This window comes from Tupaia chinensis, unplaced genomic scaffold, assembly GCF_000334495.1.
Source record: "Tupaia chinensis unplaced genomic scaffold, TupChi_1.0 Scaffold143836_2, whole genome shotgun sequence".
NCBI classification, from domain to species: Eukaryota; Metazoa; Chordata; class Mammalia; order Scandentia; family Tupaiidae; genus Tupaia; species Tupaia belangeri.
The window spans coordinates 206,518-227,638 of NW_006203687.1; the positions used below are offsets into that span (position 1 = coordinate 206,518).

The 21,121-nt window shown below is 43.5% G+C and overlaps 1 protein-coding gene across 1 annotated transcript in view; it reads right to left on the reverse strand.

Moving 5' to 3' along the window:
- OTULIN (OTU deubiquitinase with linear linkage specificity) overlaps positions 1-21,121 on the reverse strand; it is a gene marked incomplete at its 5' end in the record, with an annotated part of 34,725 nt that overhangs the window by 2,923 nt on the left and 10,681 nt on the right. The window contains 5 exon segments of the mRNA XM_014582840.2: positions 2,131-2,400; positions 4,902-5,027; positions 12,089-12,232; positions 17,028-17,122; positions 20,217-20,293. Coding sequence (XP_014438326.1) covers positions 2,131-2,400; positions 4,902-5,027; positions 12,089-12,232; positions 17,028-17,122; positions 20,217-20,293 — 712 coding nt within the window.

A 21,121-nucleotide genomic window follows, 5' to 3' on the forward strand; every position in this document is an offset into this window, starting at 1 on the left:
CCCTAAAAACAATATACTAGAATCATACCCTGCAGGACAGCTCAGAGGGGGACCTGAGTCAGTTCTCCAGTCCTTGCAGTATCTGTCCTGGCACTTGGGTCTTTCCAGGAAAAGGCAGGCAGAGACTCAGAACGTAAGCAGGAAGGTGGCACACGGGATGGACAGCCTGTCTAATGCTACCTTAGTGGTGGACTATTCCACTGGGAAGGAGGGTAAGTCATAGAGTTCTTAGGGAAATGTAATGAACACACCAAAGAGTGCACAGTGTAGTAATGTGTGGTGACTCATGGGACTGGCTTAAAGGACAGTGCTGAACTGAGTCTCTATGTAAAACTTCAAACTCAGCATATCTATACACAATCCAAGACCAGGCTGGGCTCTTGTGGCTGAGGTGACTTCGTTTCTATTTTTAATTATTTTATTTTTAAACTTTTATTTATTTTATTTTGACCAGAGAGGGAGGGGGAGGGTAGGAGGGAGATGGGGAGAAGAGGAGAGAGAGAGAGAGAGAAAGTGAGAGAGCAAGCTGCCAGGTCCAGCACTCAAACCACGGTCATCCATGTGGGAGTCCAGCTGCCTTGACCACCATGCCATCTGCCGGCCCCCCTTCATTTATATTTTTAATGTAGGTACAGCTGCCAAGATTAATCAAGACCCTTCAGATGACTCTTCCAAGTACTTCATTTATTTGTTGCCTCCTACAGCCGAGGGTACTAATTCTACCATGCTCTGCAAAAGAAAGTCCAGGCTAAGGTAATGGTAGTGTTTATAAAATATGTCCGCAAGAGAGGACCAGCAGGTGGCATGGTGGTTAATGGCACTGGATTCCCACAGGGCAACAGCGGTTTGACTCCCTCCCTCCCTCCCTCTCTCTGGTCAAGTTAAAAAATAACAACAAATGGAATTAAATAAACAAGTAATTCTTTAAAAGAAAAAAAACAGTATGTCCACAAGGGCCAGCAGGTCACATGGTGGTTGGGGCACCAGATTCCCTCATGGCCGACTATGGTTTTCCCGGAGCCAGCAATTTCAAAACCATGTCAGGCATGTATGTATGAGTTCCAAGAATCCTGGAAGGAAAATGGAGGAGGGGATTACAGTGTGGCTATCCTCCCTCTGGAGTTATTTCGTACTTTCCCTCCCTCCCTCTGTGTCTCTTGAGCAAGCACATATATCCTATGGCAAAAACCTAAAAAAAAAAAAAAAAAGAAAATTTATATACACACACACACACAATACATACATATAATACATATATTTTACATATTAGGTCACTGGGAAAGTCATGATGTCTTTTTCTATGCAAAAATGTGTCATGACTTTCCAGATGTCCCAATATACAAGTCCACAGTTCTTTGATACTCCCCACTTCAGGAGGCTGAGCCTAATTCCTTCCTTCATGAATAGAACAGACTTGGGAACCAGCAGTTAGCGTAATGGCTATGTCGCTGGACTCCCACATAGTCGACCGCGGTTCGTGTCTCGGACCCGGTGGCTTAAAACTCACGCCGGGCGCGTGTGCATGCGTGCCCAAGATCCCGAGAGGAGAATGGAGGAGAAGGGATTGCGGCGTGACCATCCCCCCTGGGGGGTGATTTCTCGCTTTCTGTCTCTATGTCTCTCTCTGTCTGTCTGGCGAGCACACGCGCCCTATAGCGAAAACCTCTCCAAAAAAAAAAGAATAGAACAGACTTAATACTTGCTCCTAGCAAACAGAACATGGTGTGAGTGATGAGTGATTTCCAAGATCAGACCATGAAGGCACGGCAGCTTTCCATTCCCTGCTCTCTTCTTGGAGCCCTGAGAGAAGCCAGCTGCCATGTCATGAGGACAATCACACAGCTCTGTGCAGATGCCCATGTGGCAAGGAACTGAATCCTCCTAATTACTAACTAGAAAGTGAGGCCTCCTGCCAACAGCCCCTTAGGGATCCAAGCTGGAAGCAGATCCTCAGCCCCAGTCAAGCCTTCAGATGACTGCAGCCTGGAACAAGATGCAATGCAACTCACAAGACCCTGAACCAGAAACACCCACGCTGCTCCCAAAATTCCTGACCATTAATAACTGAGAGATCGTGTTTGACTAAGCAGCTATGTTCTGGAGCAGTTCACTCCCAAAGGCACAACTCACTTGTTCAAGGCCACCAGTGTGTCCCACTTGGTTCAGGTGATTCCTCAGCAGCTGTTCAGGGTCATTTGACGTGTCTCGAGCAAACAGGAGCACAGAGAAAAATGGTACGTCCTTTCCTTTTTCTTTATCATCATATAGTTCAATGGCTCTGTTTAGCATTAGAAATTTTATAGCTTCATAGAGGCTGTATTCCTCTTCTTCATTTGTGAACAGTTCATCACAAGCTATCTGTCTGGCTTCGGCAGTTCTCATTTCAGCCAAACCTACCCACTGAAATAAAGTTATGTAATAATTAGAATTTTTGTTCTCAAAGTCCCTGGTATACTTCCATACTATGAGCATAAAGTATTTTCAAAAGTAGGCAACCATGGGTCATGTACCAATGCTTACAATGTTCTACTTTCCAGCTTAAACAATGGTATTCTTTAGATGTGCAAACTCCTTATTCAGCTTTTTTCCCCCATTAATTTGAAACAAAAGTGCAATGCAATAAGAAGCACTGGGGCTATGACGTGGATATTCTGACTCCCCTAACTCTCAAGGCAACGAGACTGAACATGTCAATCAAAGATACCTAGAGAAAAGCTAACATGCATGTGTGGAGCCTGTGTGAAGCTGTGAAGGGAAACTACAGTTTCTCCAGGTCTGAAGGGGTTACTGGGACAGTTACCACCTGGAAACACAAAAAAATGGGAGACAAGCAAGCAAGACTGTGGAGTCTCCTGAGTATTAGTTTACTAAGTTTACTTCTCTATCCTCTTAAAAATATACATGAACTGCACAGGAATAAATCCATACATGACATTCTCATTGATTGCTGAATAGGAATAAAGCAGGTCCAGGCTAGTGGCACAGTCAGTAACAAACTGAACTGCAGTGCCCAGTCAGTCTGAAACACTGGGCACACACCTGGGGGAGAGGGAGGGCGGTGTGATGAGACCTTGGCAAGGGTGCTTTTCTCTCACACACACACGTATGCTCCATGAATAAAAACAAATTTTTAAAGCAGTGCTAAATATTCAGCCAACATAGGCAAACTTTTTAAGTGAACAAAAAAACCCTATAAATATACAGTGAATAAAAGATACCAACATAAATATCAGTCCCTACAAATAACCAACGCTACCTTCAAAAACCATTATGGATTTTAAAGGGTGAACTTTAATGGGAATGACTGCACCACAGAACTCTCGCCAGTATTTGGGTTGAAAGCTGTAATATGCTGCCTACATCTCACATTTTCCAGAAGCAGACCAAGCTGGCAGTCAGGAGCACGGCTCTAGAGTCAGATGGTTGGAATGGATCAAGGCCTCGCCACTGAGCAGCTATTGGCTTTTGCAGGGCATTTAACTGTGCTTTAAGTTTCCTGATCTACAAAACAGGGCACAATACCTTGCTAGCTGGAAGAATTAAGCAACACAAGAAATCTTAGTGCAGAACCTGGCAGAGAAGTGGTGTTAGCAATGCTGGCTCAGACTATTGGTGCATCATTTTAATGTTATCGTAAACTGGTGTCACTTAAACATACCCAAAAATAGAGTAGACAAGTCTCATAAAACAGAAATAGCAAACTCACAAGACCTTAAAAAAATTGAAAAGGGAATTGTGACCTGCAGTTGAGATGAAGAGCCCTCCTGAAGACTCACACAAAGCTAGAGTCCTGCCCTCAACCCTCCACTAACCCAGGGACTGAGTAAGCAAGGGTCTCTAGTTTCTCAAAACCCTGTGCATGGCTCCAATGAGCAAAGAGAACGAAATCCCTCTTCCTCTCTCTCTCTCATTTCATTATAGTGAAGGAAGTTATAACACTACTGGACTTTGACATTGTATCTTCCAGTAAAAACTTCTTATCTTTATAAGTAAAAACTAGGTTCCAGGAAGTCAGGGTCCTCAGTTTTTTCACTCAACAAAGCATTTACTGAATACCTATTACATGCCTTGGAGCTAGGCACTGGGTGCAAAAGAAAGAACAGGACAGTCCCCCTTAGAGCTAGAAGTCTAACAGGGCAGCAGACCATATTCAAGATAGTGCATCACCACCTGGATGTGTGCTATGGAAGACTTTGAAAGCCCATGTCTGACCCCTGCTTACCTTCCCCTTCTCCACTGACAAAGCCTTGAACAATCAATAGGCACTTGAGTGAGGGCTCCTGGTGAGGAGGGCTCTGAGCAAAGCAAGCCACCTAGAAGTCAGTGCAGGCCAGTGGGCAAACCAGAAAACCGACCAACAGGAGATGGTGGGAAGCCACAGAAAAGTAGAATTTTAAACACTGAAATTAATGGGAATCAGCAGACAAAGTCCTCCCTACAATGCTGTTCCAGAGAAACCCTCAGAACAGTTTTCAAAAGACAGGTTACTCAATCTACTCATTGGAAAATCACTGAGAGAGAAAACAAGGCTAATAAAACACAGAATCTTAAAACATGAGCATAATTAATAAATGTGCATTAGTATAAGAAAGAGACTAGATGATACCCTTGAAACTTCTGACTTAGAACGAAGACTCCACTTGTTAAAGTTTCCTTTCAAGAAAGTTAAACATATCATTATCTGACACACTGATATTCAGCATCTCCTCTAAAAATATATAATGCTGATATTTCTCCATTTTATGGAAGACCTCATAGGAAGTTTGTTTAAAATGATTTTGTCTAAAAATCAGCCAAAAGTAGGTGACAATGCACTGAATAAAGACAAAGAATGTGTCTGCTGGGCAATCAGAATTGAGAGCTTCACACTGATCAGAAACAGGAAACTACATGATCCAAACCTTCTTCCTTAGCAGGGTGAGGGACTCCTTAATTTTATCCACCAGGTCCTCGCTCTTCCCATCAAATTTCAGTCCAAGTTTCCATTGCCTGATCCAGCTGCACTTGCTTAAGAGTTTTTCTGGTAACTAGAGTATCAGGAAAGAGATAAAGAGGTGTTAACATTCAAAGAAATCCATCACACAATCCAAACAGTAAGAAACCAAAAACCTACCTTTGTTGCAGAATTAACTCCTGCAAATCATGGTTTAGGGTGGGGGAACTAAATCCAGAAGTCAAGAACTCAGAAAGTACTATCCCGCAGACAGTTGCCAGAGTGAAATGGTGCTTCTGGCTGAAACAGAAAGACACCATACCACTAACCTGCAGGCTCCATCCATGGCCAAGAACAGTCCACAACCATGGTAAAGCTAAGCTAGGATAGCGTCCAGACCTCCTCTTCACACAATCCACCTTCGAGCTCACTGGTGGTCTCCTTGCCACCACCTCAAGTATGACTCAGGAAGGTGCTCCTGGCATGTGAGAAGGCAGGAAATAAAAACCATCTTTCTGCTCTTAAAAATCCACTACTAGGGACCAGCAGTTAGCATAATGGCTATGTCACTGGACTCCCATGTCATCGACCGCAGTTCAAGTCCCAGACCCAGTGGCTTAAACTCATGCCAGGTGCGTGTGCGTGCATGCCCAAGGTCCCAAGAGGAGAATGGACAAGGGATTGCGGCGTGGCCATCCTCCTTGGGGGTGATTTCTCGCTCTCTGTCTCTGTCTTTCTGGCGAGCACATGTGCCCTATAGAAAAAAACCTCTCTGCAGTTAGCATAATGGCTCAGCAGTTAGCATAATGGCTATGTTGCTGAACTCCCATATAGTCGACTGCGGTTCGAGTCCCGGACCCAGCGGCTTCAACTCATGCCAGATGTGTGTGCATGCGTGCCCAAGATCCCAAGAGAATGGAGGAGAAGGGATTGCGGTTTGGCCATCACCTTAGGGAGGTAATTTCTCGCTTTCTGTCTCTCTGTCTCTGTCTGTCTGGCGAGCGCACGTGCTGTATAGCAAAAACCTCTCCAAAAAAAAAAAAATTCTCCAAAAAAAAAAATCCACCACAAAAAAGCAGAAAAAGTTTTTTGTTATATAATATTAACACATACACAGTTTTAATATGCAAAGAGATGATACTGTATCTAGTTTAACAGCGTAATCAATATAGTATGATGTCAAAGTACCACTGAGAAGCAGCAGCAGGGTGAGAGAGCTATGACCATCTTGCTCATGAAAGAAGTGCCAAGTGACCTGCTACCTTGCTTGTTTTTGTCTCCTCACACCTCCCCTGGGATTGTTATTTTGTTTCCCCCTAGTTATCAACACGATCTGGAGTCTCAGAGGCGAGCTGAGACACAGCTTGATCAACTCTGAGACTCAGCTTGATCAACGACAGGATGGGAACTGGACTGGACTCTTCCATCAGGAGAAAAACCACGTAATTAGGCTGGGCATGGGCATATTGATTGACCATTATGAAACTTATTTAGAAAGGAAAAATGTTCACCTCCAAGTCAAAAGTCATTAAAGAATAATCGAATCCTACCACTCCTACAAGGAACTTGAAGTTGTTCAACAGGAATAAATACTATTTTAAGTAGGCCATATATTCAGTTCTACTAGAATCTAAGACTTCAAAGATCTTTCATGAATGGTAATTCCAGTTGTGCCTTCTCAAACTATAGCATTCACGTGAAATTAAGATGATTCCATCTCTATAAAAACTGATGGCCATCTACATACTCACTAAGGGGCAGGAGGGCTCGAGTTCTCTTCATGTCGTTGTAAAAAGAAATGACCACCTGGCGCCAGCCCAGACATACTGTCCTGCATTTTAGCAACGAGTGACAGTTCTGCTACAAAATCCTCAATTCCCTCTCGGATTTCTCACCAGAACCTAACATGCCCTCAAGTGGAAACAAGCTGAAATTACAACTTGGGCATAAAGACAACTGAGCAGAAAATGCTGGCTACACAGATGTGGGCTGGGAAAGGTGACAGGAAGCCCAGAAGACCAGGCGCATGTCCTGTGACATGTGCAGTTATCTGAAAAGCAGGCACGACAATCAACTGAACTACTCTGGAGACCCCACAGATCTCGGCACACAGGGGAAGCAGGAGTCAGTTTCCTCATTCTTTCCATGCACTGGTGAAGCTGTTGCTGGAGTAATCATCTAGGGCTAAGTCACATACTTCTAGATGATATGGAAGTCCTGGAGATAATTTATAAAATGAGACATGAAAAAAATTATTATAAAGAACAGTAGAGTTGTAGTTATTCGTTCAGAAGAAAAAAATATATATAACTTAAAATGCTTTCAGGGGTCATCAGATATGGAACACACGCAGACAGCCATTCTCTCCTACTGATGAGCACGGAGACTAGACTCTGTTAGCATAGGGAAAACTTAAACACCAAGATTTAAACAAGAAACAATGACTGGCGATATTTAAGAATAAAGCAGGTTAATTAGCTTAGGTGTCATTTCATTTATGACCAAACTATAGCAAATGCCTATAATTATTGATATCACAACAACAAGTAACAAAAATGAGTCACCCTAAAACTAATTGACGAAAGGACTTTAATATACAATCTATTCTACTCTAAGCAAACATCGTCACAGTCCCACCCATTTAAGGGACATCTTAAAATTAAGCGAACTTGGGGGAACCAGCAGTTAGCGTAATGGCTATGTCGCTGGCCTCCCACGTAGTCAACCGCAGATCGTGTCCCGGACCCGGTGGCTTAAAACTCACGCTGGGCGCATGTGCATGCGTGCCCAAGATCCCGAGAGGAGAATGGAGGAGAAGGGATTGCGGCGTGACCATCCCCCCTGGGGGGTGATTTCTCGCTTTCTGTCTCTATGTCTCTCTCTGTCTGTCTGGCGAGCGCACGCGCCCTACAGTGAAAATCTCTCAAAAAAAAAAAAAATTTAGCGAACTTGGAAACCAAAGGACCCCTGCTCTAAAGGACATGCTCACAGGGACAGAGGTGCTACACCAAATATAAGACAATCCAAGCCGTTGCCAAGACTAGGGTCAAGGTTGAACGATCCAACTGCAGTCTAACAGAACACTGGGATCCGGACAGAAGCAGGAAGCCCAGGGAGCATGACAGAGCTGAGAGGGCGGCCCCCTGGCAGGAGGAGCAGTAAGGACAAAGTTCAGATCCTAGGCAGGGAAGAGAGCAAAGCCAGAGGAGCCGCAGAGCTGCAGACAGGAGTTCAGGTGTCTTCCACTGAGCCCAAATTAAGTAGAGTGTCGCTCAGTCTAGCTCTCCCGCTTCTCTTTAATTATCTTGAAACCAAATGATGTTCCAGGAGAGAAGGAAGACTGCCCGAGGCAGTGGAGGACATCTCAGTCTGCATGCAGAGTCAGAGCAGCTGGCTAAAGGTCCCACCCTGACACTTCTGCAGTCACACTGCAAGACACACTTGCTCTCTCAATGGAGCCCTGTCAGAGTGGCCTTTCCAACACAAGAGGGATGGAGGTCCAAGAAAACGGGACAGGAAAGCATCATGGGAGAGTGTGAGGGCCAGCCGGGGGAAGAGGAAGTAGTCTACCCCTTTCCTTCCTCCACCTCGAATACAAAACATGCAGTGAATCTGTCACTCTTCAGGTCTCAAAGTGATACAAAAAATAGACTGGGTAAGAAAGTGTTCAAACTATGTTCAATTGCTGGGTCAGGAACATACCACAAGGACAAGTCCTCTAGGTGGATGAGAGCAAGAATAGAATGAAGTCATTTCTTCAGCTGACAAAAAATTTAATACATGTAAGTATTGGGACCAGCAGTTGGCATAATGGCTATGTTGCTGGACTCCCATGTAGTCGACCGTGGTTTGAGTCCTAGACCCGGTGGCTTAAACCCACACGGGGCGCATTTGCATGCGTGCCCAAGATCCCGAGAGGAGAATGGAGGAGAAGGGATTGCAGCATGGCCATTCCCTGGGGGGTGGGGGGGGGTGATTTCTCGCTTTCTGTCTTTCTCTGTCTTTCTGGTGAGCGCATATGTCCTGTAGCAAAAACTTATCAAAAAAAAAAAAAAAAAAAAAAGTACACGTAAGTACTTAACCCAGGCAGGCATGATGTGTTTTTTTTCTCTTGACACAGGCCTCTCAGCATTCAGTAAAAGTTAGATGACAAAAATAATACCACTGTGAACAACCAAGTAGACTGTGTTCCCAAGAGAAAAATACACTGGCTGATGCACATCCTGTAGCAAAAACTTATCAAAAAAAAAAAAAAAAAAAAAAGTACACGTAAGTACTTAACCCAGGCAGGCATGATGTGTTTTTTTTCTCTTGACACAGGCCTCTCAGCATTCAGTAAAAGTTAGATGACAAAAATAATACCACTGTGAACAACCAAGTAGACTGTGTTCCCAAGAGAAAAATACACTGGCTGATGCACATAGAGAAGGGAAGAAACTGAAAAGAGTAATCAAGAATTTAAAAACTATTTAACGTTTTCAAATTGAATCAAGAAAAAACCTTAAAGCCCCACACACCAATCAGAGACCAAATGCAATCAACGTAGACTATTTTTATTGTCAGATGATGTTATACAATACGTAGCCTGTTTGTAAAAGAAAAGGGACACTGTGCTTTACTTTTATGCTTAATTCCATAGGCCATTATGTGCTCCAGAGTTCCTCAAAAAGTATAAAAATTCAAAGTCAAAGTCAATTAATTCCAGAAATCTAAATAGCCCCTAAAAGCTAAATGCTCACAAGGAAAACTTCACCTAAAGTTGAGGAGAATTTTATGTCATGATCAATAAATTAAGTAATGTTAAGTAATTAAGCACAGAAATTGAAACACGCAAAGCAAAAACCAGGAAATCATCATTTGTTTCTCTAGCACAGTTTTTGTTGGCTTTTTGTCTGTTTCAATGATTAAGAATGCATGTGAGAAGAGGGGCAAAGAGGGAGGAGGGAGGGAAGCACCTCATCAGGGTCTCCACACGCTACAGCCCCTGTCCCAAGTCCTCCAGCTCATCAGGATCTTGGGCACATGCACCTACCTGATGTGTTTCAGGTCAACTAGGCTGGGGATCTGAACCGTGGTAAGCTGTGTGGTCCCCAGTGCTGCAGTTTAGCATTCTATTGACTGCACCACCCACCAGGCTAGACCACATGTGTTATTTTAACAGTTTAGGTAGTGTGATTTTTTTTAAATGGGGGTGGGGGTATGGTGGGAAGGAAGAGTAAGCAAACACCATATCACCCAGTGGGGTACAGTTAACACTGCAATCCTTTTTCCTCCATTTCTCCAGCCCATCAGGATCCCGGGCACACGTGCATGTGCTCAGTGTGGTTTTTCCAGCCACCAGAGAGGGGACTCAAACCCTGGTCAGCCAGGTGAGATCTGGCTTCCTCTGTGCAGTGCTACATTGCTGTGCTTCAAGGTGAGTCTGGTGTGTAGATTTTATATTGGTTTATAAAATAGGTCATCATGGATCCATGGTCCTCATTTTGCCCTTCGGAGCCATGAAATCCCTCATCTACCTACCAGACTTCTAACTAGCTTAGCCAGGAACAAGTTTCCCCTAAAAGTCTTCTTTATTCTAGGCAAACACCCCAGTCTCCTGGACTGCTCTCGAATGCCTTGGCTGCATTCTCATCTGCACTGACCACACAGGCAGAGAGCTCAATCAGTGTTCAAAATGGGCTCTGACTGGTTCAGTTAAGGTGGGACTGTCACTGCCTGATTCCTGCAAGTTCTCCCCTTAAAAGGCAGCCGGGGTTTTGTCACCATTGTGGGCTATCATATTTCATACACCAAGGCTCATAGAGGACTTATGATCAATTAATTTAAAACCCTGACAGCTGTTTTTTTCCCTTTTATAAAATGTGGTTAGGCAAGTCTCCCATAGCTAGCACTTTTGAGTTTGTTTTGTTTTGTTTTATTGCTGGAGGGTATATACACTGCCCGGAGAGAGCGAGCGCTCTGCAGTGGGGCATGCTTACACTACAACCCTGTTTCCTCCATTTCTCCTTCCATTAGGATTTTAAGGCACACATGCACATGTACCTGATATGCTTTTCAAGCCACTGGGACCAGGACTCAAATCTCAATCTGCCGTGTGGGATCCAGTTTCCTATGTCCTACAATTAACCACAGTGCTACAGAGTTGGCGCTGTTTTGTTGTTTTAATTTAAACAAAGGACTTCCAAGTTTCTCCCAATTAATGTCGCATTATCAGTTTTAACCAATCATTCTTGCCCAGCAAAATATTTAGGGATATTCTTTCCTCTACCCTTTATGGGATCCTATCTGCAACAAGACACAGGCACACACAACTTCTCACCGTATCTCTACCATGCAATAGATTTAAAACATTACAGGGCCTGGGAATTAGCCCTGACTCTGACCCCAAATCTCTGCGGGAAGCTTCTCTCCACATTTTATCAAGCATCCCTCTTCCAATGCGGCTATTCAGTCACCTACTAAGCCAATCCTCACATGATGCAAGAGGTACTAATTTCTTGAATTATAGCTAGAACTAAAAAAATGTGTATTCTAAAACCTTGGCAGGTTCTCAAATAGTAAAATATATAATCCACTCTACAGAAACCCTAAAATGGAACCAGCAGGTGGCATGGTGGTTACGTCATTGGATTCCCACATGGCTGACTGCAGTTCAACTCCCAAACCGATGCCTTGAAACTCATGCCAGGCACATGTGTGTGCATGCCCAAGATCCCAAGAGGAAAATGAAGAAGAGACTGGTGTGGACATCCCTCCTGGGGGGTGATTTCTCACTTTCCCTCTCACTATCTCTGTCTCTCTCTCTGGCAAGCACACAGGTCCTAAGGAAAAACGTCTTAAATATATGTGTGTGCATAACTCAAAATTGAAATCAAACTGTTCCTTCAGTACTTTTTAATAATATAAACTCTAACCTAACCTGCTCTCTAAGTCAGGTGAATTGTTCAAATACATTTTATCCTTCTTCTCTTCTGGGAAATACAATTATTTCTGGTCACTTCACTATGTACAATCATCCCAGTCAGACAAATAGGAGGAACTCAAATGCTGAGGTCCTACTACAGACAATGCCAGCAGGTGGCAGGGCAGAAAAGGGAAGTCTTCTCCCAGAAACCATGCGAACGTTGAGGACTCAAACCTGCAGCAACAGCGTACCAGCGTGAGCTCTGGGTCCTGCAGCCAGCGGGGCGGCTCCACCGGCTGGCTCATGGCCTGGAACAGCGTGGCCCTCAGTGCACAGTAATTATCACCACGGACTCGCCTTATGGAGGTGAATTTCTGAGAAACCTCCTCATAGCCCTGGGAGAAAGTATCAAAGAATTCCAAATGGTCATTACTGACTTCAGACGTCCATTCCTGTGTAAAATATCTGCCCCAGATTGCTGGAAAAATGGAAGTAAGACTGGCTACGTCTTTCATGTAAGACATTCAAGTTCCTTTTTATTACAGTAGTTATTTACTAAATATCAGCATATTTAACCAAAGCAATGGACTATACACACAAAATAATGATCAAGTATTAAGGTACCAGTCGCTCCCCAATTTGAGTCCTATGTCCCTTTCTAAGCAACAGGTATAATATTCACTGATAACCAACATTTTGAAGGCTTTATTAGGTTTAAATGAACTCTAAATTCTTTAATGAAGGGTCTGGAAAAAAGAAGGAGATGTACTAAGTTGATTTCTCTGTATTAGAATGCAAGGTTTCAGGCCAGCCCATGGTGTGATGGTTAATGCAGGTGGATCCCACAGGGCTGACGGTACGTCTAAGTGTTGGACCTGGGAGCTTGAGAAACACACAGGGTGCATGTGTGCGCTCACCCAAAATCCCCAAAAAGAGGTCAAGATGGAGGAAGACAGATCGCAGTATGAACATTACTCATGGGTGGAGGGGCAGCTTTATTTTCTCTCTGACATTCTCTCCCCCCTACAAGTACACATGCACTCTGGCAAAAATAAAAAATAAAATAAAATCTCAAGTTTCCAAAGTATGTGTATGTTAAGACTCTATGCTAGGAGCTGTCTGGATGATTCTGTCAGATTTCTTTTGTGTGTGTGTGTGTGTGTGTATGTGTGTGTGTGTGTAAAGTGGAGGTGTCAAGCCAGTAGGTGGTGTGGAGGTTAATGCTTTGAATCCCACGTGGTCGACTGTGCAATTTGAGTCCCAGATGCTGTGGCTTAAAGGTCACGCCAGGTGAGTATGTGTGCATGCCCAAAAATCTGGAGAAGGGACTGAAGTATGGCCATTTTCCCAGAGGATGATGTCTCACTTTGTCTCTCTGTCTGGCAAGTGCATGCACATTATAGTAATAAAGAAAATGAAAAAGAAATGGTGGCGTCTCTTACTCAGTCTGGAAGTAAAAGGAAATGAAAATGTTCAGTGATATTCAGTGACATGCTTGGTCACTTGAAAATAGCCATCTAAATGGACCACTCTGAAACATATCCTAAAAAGGGGCCCCATGAAATCCTAGTGGCTCTGGACTATAGGCATGCACAACACCCTGATTTCCTCATTTTCTTTCACTGGGACCAACTTCACTCTCCCACCCCACTGGCACCCAGTCCAGTCAGCCCTTTCACTTGTCCCACTCTTCTCTGACAGTCACTTATAAGCTACTTCCTACCTTGCGCTTACACAAAAGAGTGTCACCCTCACCAGGGGCACAGTGCAGATCACTTCGCCCTGTACGTCCACACACTAGAACCTTAGTAATAGTTGCTTTCAAGGTTCAAAGTCACAGGATGATATTCGAAGTGAACATGAGGCACATCTTCCCAGTAACATCTTGTGAGGTGCATTTTTATTTATTTCTTTTTAATTGCCAGAGGGCACGTGCACTCGCCAGCGAGAGATGGAAAGAGAGAAAGGGAGAAAAGCACCCCTTCAGTAGAACATGGTCACGCCACAATTCTCATCTCCCACATTTTGCCATCCTTTCAAGATTTTGGATATGCACACACACGTGCCCAGAGAGTTTCCTAAGCTACCCAGGCCAGGATTTAAGCCATGGTCAGCAATGTGGGATCTGACTCCCCTTTATTACCAGCTACAGGGCCAGTCTGACAGCTGCATTTTTATTTAGTAGTCCAACCCCTGGAAAGTATAAGGACTCATCTGGCAGAATCCCACATATACATGCACTTTTTTTTTCCCCAGAGGGTGCATTTGTCTGGTGCCGCCATCTTACAATGCTTTCTCCTCCATTTCTTACTCCCTTGAGATTCTAGGCATGCATGCGCATGTGCCTGGCATGTTCCTCAAAAGCGTCTGGGTCTAGTACTCGAACCACACACACAGCCATATGGAATCCAACCACCTCAACCACACCACCTGGCTGGCCCAGAACCGCACTCCCTGCTATACACCTCGTTCCTACAGTTGACCTTCAATCCGCTCAGGAATATTTCTAATGGTAAATTCCAAATGCATAAACTACTCGGGTGGTATGGTGATTAAGGGCACTAGACTCTGACATGGCCAACTGCGGTTCAAGTCCTGGATCTGGCAGCTTGCTTTCTCACTTTCCCTCCTTCCCTCCCTCCCTCCCTCTCTCTCACTCTGTCCCTCTCTGGTCAAATTAAAATAAATAAATAAAGTTAAATAAAATCTTAAATACATATATAAATTACTCAGGCTATTTCAGAGGTGAATCAAATGCCATAAAGTTTCATTTGCATTTATACATATTTACTTTCAGGAGAAAATACAAAACAAAAATAGACAAGTAGGCAAATCAGAACTAAAATAGAACTGAGATCAGAGCTGTTAGCAGGCACCTGCAATATTCCAATTACTGCCCTGGGATCTGAGGAGACACGTTGCTAACTGACAAGCCTTTAATCATCTGATCACTGAAGGAGTCCAACTGTAGGTGTCAATTCTTTCTTATCCTGGAACTAAACTCAAAGAGGAATGATTTAAGTATGAGTTCCAAAATATGAAAATAGGTAACTCAGAACTTTTTCTTTTTTAAGAGAGATTTTTGCTACAGGGTATATGCGCTCACCAGAGAGACAGAAAACAAGAAATCACCCACCAGCATGGATGGTCACACTGCAATCTCTTCTCTGTTCTCCTCTCGGGATTTTGGGCATGCACACATACACGCACACGTGCCCGGTATGAGCTTTTAAATCATGCTGAGTCAACTTAAGTCGAATGGTGGTCAACTAAATGGAGTCCAGTGGCATAACCATTATGCCATCTGCTGGTCCCAGATATTTTCAATTATGGACTTTAGGATGTCAACTGTTAGAACAGAAGCTTTGAAAAGACTGGTGAGGGACCAGCAGTTAGCATAATGGCTATGTCGCTGCACTCCCATGTAGCCGACTACAGTTCGAGTCCCAGACCTGGTGGCTTAAACTCACACCGGGCGTGTGTGCGTGCATGCCCAAGATCCCGAGAGGAGAATGGAGGAGAAGGGACTGCGGTGTGGCCATCCCCCTGGGGGGTGATTTCTCACTTTCTGTCTCTCTGTCTCTCTCTGCCTTTCCGGCAAGTGCATGCGTCTTACAGCAAAAACCTCTCAGAAAAAAAAAAAAAAGATTGAGGTGAAACCTAAACAGTCAATAGCATATTTAGCAGACAGCCCCACAAATATAAATGTGCTTACCCTCCGGCAGGACTGACAGTCCCAGTATTTCCTGACTCTGTTCTCTAACGAGTGCCTAACACAGTCTACACAACAGACATGTAGGAAGAGAGACTGTATCTGCTCTCAGAGCTTTACAAGTGGTAGCTACAGCTAAGTCAGCCCAGGCAGGTGAGGTGCATGCTGAAAAATGAGCAAGATTTTCTGTAAAACAAGCTCTGAGAAAATAAATGTGTTCAAATATTTAAATTTTAAAATCCTAAACAGGACCAGCAGGTGTGAGTGGTTAAGGCAGCTAGATCCCACACAGCTGACTGCACAGTTCAAGTCCCAATCCAGAGGCTTAAAAAACACGCCACGCACATCTGTGTGTATATGCCCAAAATCCCAAGAGGAGAAGGGATTGCAGCGTGGCCATCTCCCCAAGTCACTTTCCACCCCCACCTCTTGTGCCTCTCTGTCTCTAGGTTTCTCTGGCAAACACATGTGTCCTATACCAAAAACTATTAGGTTGTCAGAAAAAATACGTCATGACTTTTCCAATAACCCAACATAATAAATAAATTCCTAAACAAATTCTAAACAAAATTATTAGGAGGTATTTATTTCAAATATGACAGGTCAGTACACAAAAAGTGCATTCAAATTCATAATGTAAATAATTCCAAGAGAAAAATGAGCAAACCATAACCTAGAGTTTACAGGAAGTGGTAAAAGTTCTACTTTAGGTTGAAACTGCCATTTCATAGCTCAGAAAAGAAAAACAAAACAATCAAATGATAGCAACTTCAGAGTCCAATCAACTAATAAGGAAAGTTGGGTTTGGGCTTGTTCTGAAGCAGTCCACAGAATCTGCCACTCAATCGGCTGTAGAGAAGTGGGCCAAGTTGTCTGAACTGATGAATGAAACAGCCCAAACAGCTAAAGTGGAACCCTGTCACAGGCTTCCCTGATGTGTTCCTAAGGCCTTCAGTGATCTCAAGGTCACCCATCTACATAATGTGGGGGCACCTCCTGGGATGTCAGAAACGAAGGGAGCAGTTCCATTTGTCTCTGGGTTGGGAGTGCAGGATGGTTGTAGGTTCCCAGAATTGAAGGACACATAACCCAGGCTGGGGTGGGAGAGAGCGCTCAATGTGCAATCAGCCCATCCTCATCCCTGAGGCTTTGACCACACAAGGCCAGGAAGGGCATTCCCAAATGACCCTAAGAGGACAACCAATGGCTGGCCCACCAACAAACAGCACAGAATGATTTGTTTTTCAAAAAAATTAGATTACTAAATAACTGATACTCGGTATTAACCCTGTGACTCGAAAGTCCCTTATCTCTGGAGTCTTGTTTCCTTTTGTCTATAACTAGAAAACCAATATTTACAAAATCTAATAGTAGTAGTCTTAACTAATGTCTAAAAATATAAAATGACACATGAAATAAGAACTTACAAGAGACTATTTGGAAGACCTAAAACCCGTGCACCCACCCCTGTGTCATACCTTTTTCATACACGTTGCTTTTTCTGTATTTCCCCTCCATTCTTTTTTGCAGTAGTCCATGATATCCATTTCTGGAGCCACACTTAATCGGGGTCCTGTCGAAAAATAACAAAAAAGCCTTTTTTTTCATTTTAAAGCAAATAATGGATCTAAGCCTCATCAGAATTATGAGCAGTGGTCACCCTTTACTCCTTACATTCTGTTACTTCATTTCAAAAAGTTCAGAGTTTTGCCCTCTGGTCAAGACTACCATCACCTCACCCCTAGACAGTCACGGTGGGGGAGAGGGTCTCCCAACGGGCTTCCTGTCACCATGTCCTCCAGACCCTTTTCCACATCACAACCTGTTAGGGTGCACCATCTAAATCAGGAGTCAGGTGACAGCCATCACTCCTGGGCTCAGAGAGCACCAGGGGCTTTCCTCTCACTCAAAGTGAAATCTAGGTCCTTCCTACCTAATAAGCATCCCTCTGAAAGGCCCCTCACTGCCTTGGCCTCAGCCCCTACACTGACTCTGCTCCCACTCCCCGCACCACTCCCCACTGCAGCCTCCCAACACTCTTCAACACACGTGGCTCTGCTGCAGTGTCCGCTGACACCCTGGCATCATAATATGACACACGCACCTGCACTCTCTATTCTTCTTCTACCATTTTGTTTTTCTTCCTCGCTCTTCCCACCACCTAATGTATTTCCTTTATCGTAGCCCCACACACATACCCACAGGCACAGTAAAACAAGAGCTCCTTGAGGACAGGGGCTTTGTTGTGCCTAGTGCTGCACTGACAGACAGGTGTCCATGAGTGCTCTTCTAATCAAATTAAAAGTGCAATAGTTTGAACTAAGAGAAAATACTTCTAATCGTTTATAACTAGTTGTTTATATCCATTACACAAGAAGATAAAACCTACTATTCATATAGTAGGTATAAAAATTACGTTTAATTGTCTTTACTTGTATCCTGCCCTGGTCTCAAAAGACTGTATCATGGCAATAATAAATGAATACCAAACAAACTAACATCTTTCAATGCTGGTTGATTCACAGACCTCATTTGAGTCAAATAACACGTACCCCAAAATTAAACATACAACTCACAAACAGATAAATGTTAGAGTAACAAAACAGCCTTTAGTTTTCCCTTGTTAACGAATGCATTTAGGGTTTAATTTTGTGGTATACCCGTACACACACGCAAGCACGTATTAGTGTGTGTGTTTTAGGAAGAAAATTAGATGAATTCTCAGGCATATCTTGACTTCCTTTTTAAATTATTGAGAGCACAGATGTCCGTGATCACTTCTGAATATAAACACAAAAGTACTTTACATTTTTACTCCTGGAAGTTCTATCTAATATAAAAAGGCTTTATTCAACTCAATTTAATAAATATTTGCTGAATGCCTAGTACCCATTAAACACTGAACTGGCATACTGGGGATACGAAGGTGATAAATAGGTTCTCATCCTGGGTGGGCTTACAGATTACTGAAAAGGGAGAAACAAAAGGCATTTACACATGTCCTATGGCAAAAACCTTAAAAATAAATAAATAAAATACAACAAAAAATAACACTGTTTACAAGACTAGGTGGCAGCTCAGATGTGCTTGGGAGTCATAGCTTGCTGATTCCCATATTATGTTTAAAAAACCAAAACAAAACCTTTTCGTCAACAAAGAGAGAGGAAAGGAAAACTTTCTGCCTCCTCTGGGCTCTGCTTCAGAAGAGAGGGGCCTTCCAAAGGATGCTACTGCAGGAGGACAAGGAACCAGGAGGGACTGAGATGCAAGGAGTATAAAGGTATCCATTTTACTTTCAGACTACAGCTGGGAGTTACAAGAGCCACTCAAAGACTGTGAACACCTGTGTGGGCCACAATGCCAGACAGAAAAGAAGTACAGCAGGGAGTCTGTAAAATGGGAGAGAAAACAGGCAGTCCTTCAGAAGTAAATACGGCCGAATCCCCACTTTCTCCTTAGGAATGTGCCTACTGATCTTTGAGCAACCACAGCAGTAGAGACTAAATATCCTCTGAAGTTGGATGGAGGGCCACCATAAAGATCTCCTCTGACTACCACCATGAAGGGTTTCCCAATTCCTTGTGAGGAAGACTCAGAAACCATTATTTAAACCCCCATACGTACCAATTGCTCCTAACTACACATATGATAATGCTCTTGGTAACCATGAAGAAAAGAGCCAGTTCTCAAAACAAACCAGTGCAACACATACACTGCATTCAGGTAACAAGAGAAAAAATGCCACTCTGTGGATTTTCTCTGGGATCTCCCCACTTGGTTCCTGTACAAGGCAGACAAGGAAGTGAGGATATGCTTCTCCCCAACACAGTCCTACTGGCGAGTCTCCACGGACCAATGCAGGGCCGGAGTGACACCTCCCTCCAGCAGCTAGGCCTTGGTGGGAGAGAAGAACAGGCATGAGAGACAAGAGATAGGGGCATGAAATCATGAAACAATGAGAATTCATCCTCTCAGTCTCATGATTGTTCTTTTTTTACTAGCCAATCAGATTCACGTGGCCATCTGCACTCAAAGACATACACAATCAGCTTCTCAATAAATTCTTCAATTGGAAATGAAAAATGCATTTCTGGGCCGGTTCCAAGGCCTGGTGGTTAAGGCAGCTGGATCCCACAAGGCCAACTGCAAAGTCTGTGTCCCAAACTTGACGTTTTGAGAAACATGCTAGGCATATGTGCATGCATTAGTTAAGTGCTCAAAATCCCAGAAGGAGAGAAAGATGAGGATTGTGGCACAATCATTCCCTACGGGAAGTTCTTTCTCCCCTCCATCTCTCTCTGGCTAGCATCTGTGCCTTCTAGCAAAAAAGACAAATGTGTTTCAAATCCAAACTCTCCCTCTCAGGATACAAGGAAATCAAGAACTAAGGAGGGTGCTATCAAGAGAGTAGGTAAACAATCCTCATAGGTGCAGAAACAATATAAGCATGGAAAAATACAGAGAAAATACTTACATTAAAATTTAAAAACTGTTTTCCCTGAACATACTTCAACAAAATGAATAACGAACGTCCATAAGATCATAGGCATGAGAATACTTCCTAAGAAGTGTATCTTGATATTTTGTGAAAAATGGATATACTGAATGAACTGTGTTTTCTACTATAAACGGTAAGAACTTTATAAATAAAACAATTCCAAACATACCTGATGCCCCTCTTTCATGTATAAGCAATTCCTTCTCCTTTTCTATTTCATCTGCATCACGGTACATGTCCTCCTCGCTGAAATCACACCAAAGCAGACATTTTCAAACACTGTAGCACTGGTATTTTCTGTCGTGTCACAGTATGCTATTACAGAATGTGTAAGATATTATAAGTTCAACTTTTTTTCACATGACATGACAATCTGATAAAAAGGTCTTATATCTTAGGTGGGTGGTTTTTACCTAACTTCCTTCCAATTCAGAATTTCTTACTTTAAATAAGACCACTAACATCATTTCACTTGCTACATGGTTCTGAGGCCATTTCAAATGTTACATCTTGTTTTCTTTTTTTTTGATTTTTGTCATAGGGTGCATGCGCTCACTGGAAAGACAGAGAAAGGTCAAGTGAGAAATCACACCCCCCCAACCCCCAGGTACCAGGGAGAGGGGAATGGCCACTCGGCAATCTCTTCTCCTCCATTCTCTGGAATTTTGGGCACATGTGCCAAGAATGATTTTCAAGCCACTGGGTCCAAGACTCAAACTGCAGTTGGCCAGGTGGGAATCCAGCACCTTGGTCACTATGCCACCTGCTGGCCCTTCAATTGTTACATCTACTAATGCCCTAACTATGATATATATCCAGGTATCTTAGCATATGTCTTATCAGTGAAGCTCCTGAAATGATTCTGTCAAATTCCCAGAATGGAGGTAGTGCTGATAAGTCTATAGAAATGCAGGCTGGGAACCAGCAGTTAGCGTAATGGCTATGTCGCTGGACTCCCACGTAGTCGACCGCGGTTCGTGTCCCGGACCCGGTGGCTTAAAACTCACACCGGGCGCGTGTGCGTGCGTGCCCAAGATCCCGAGAGGAGAATGGAGGAGAAGGGATTGCGGCGTG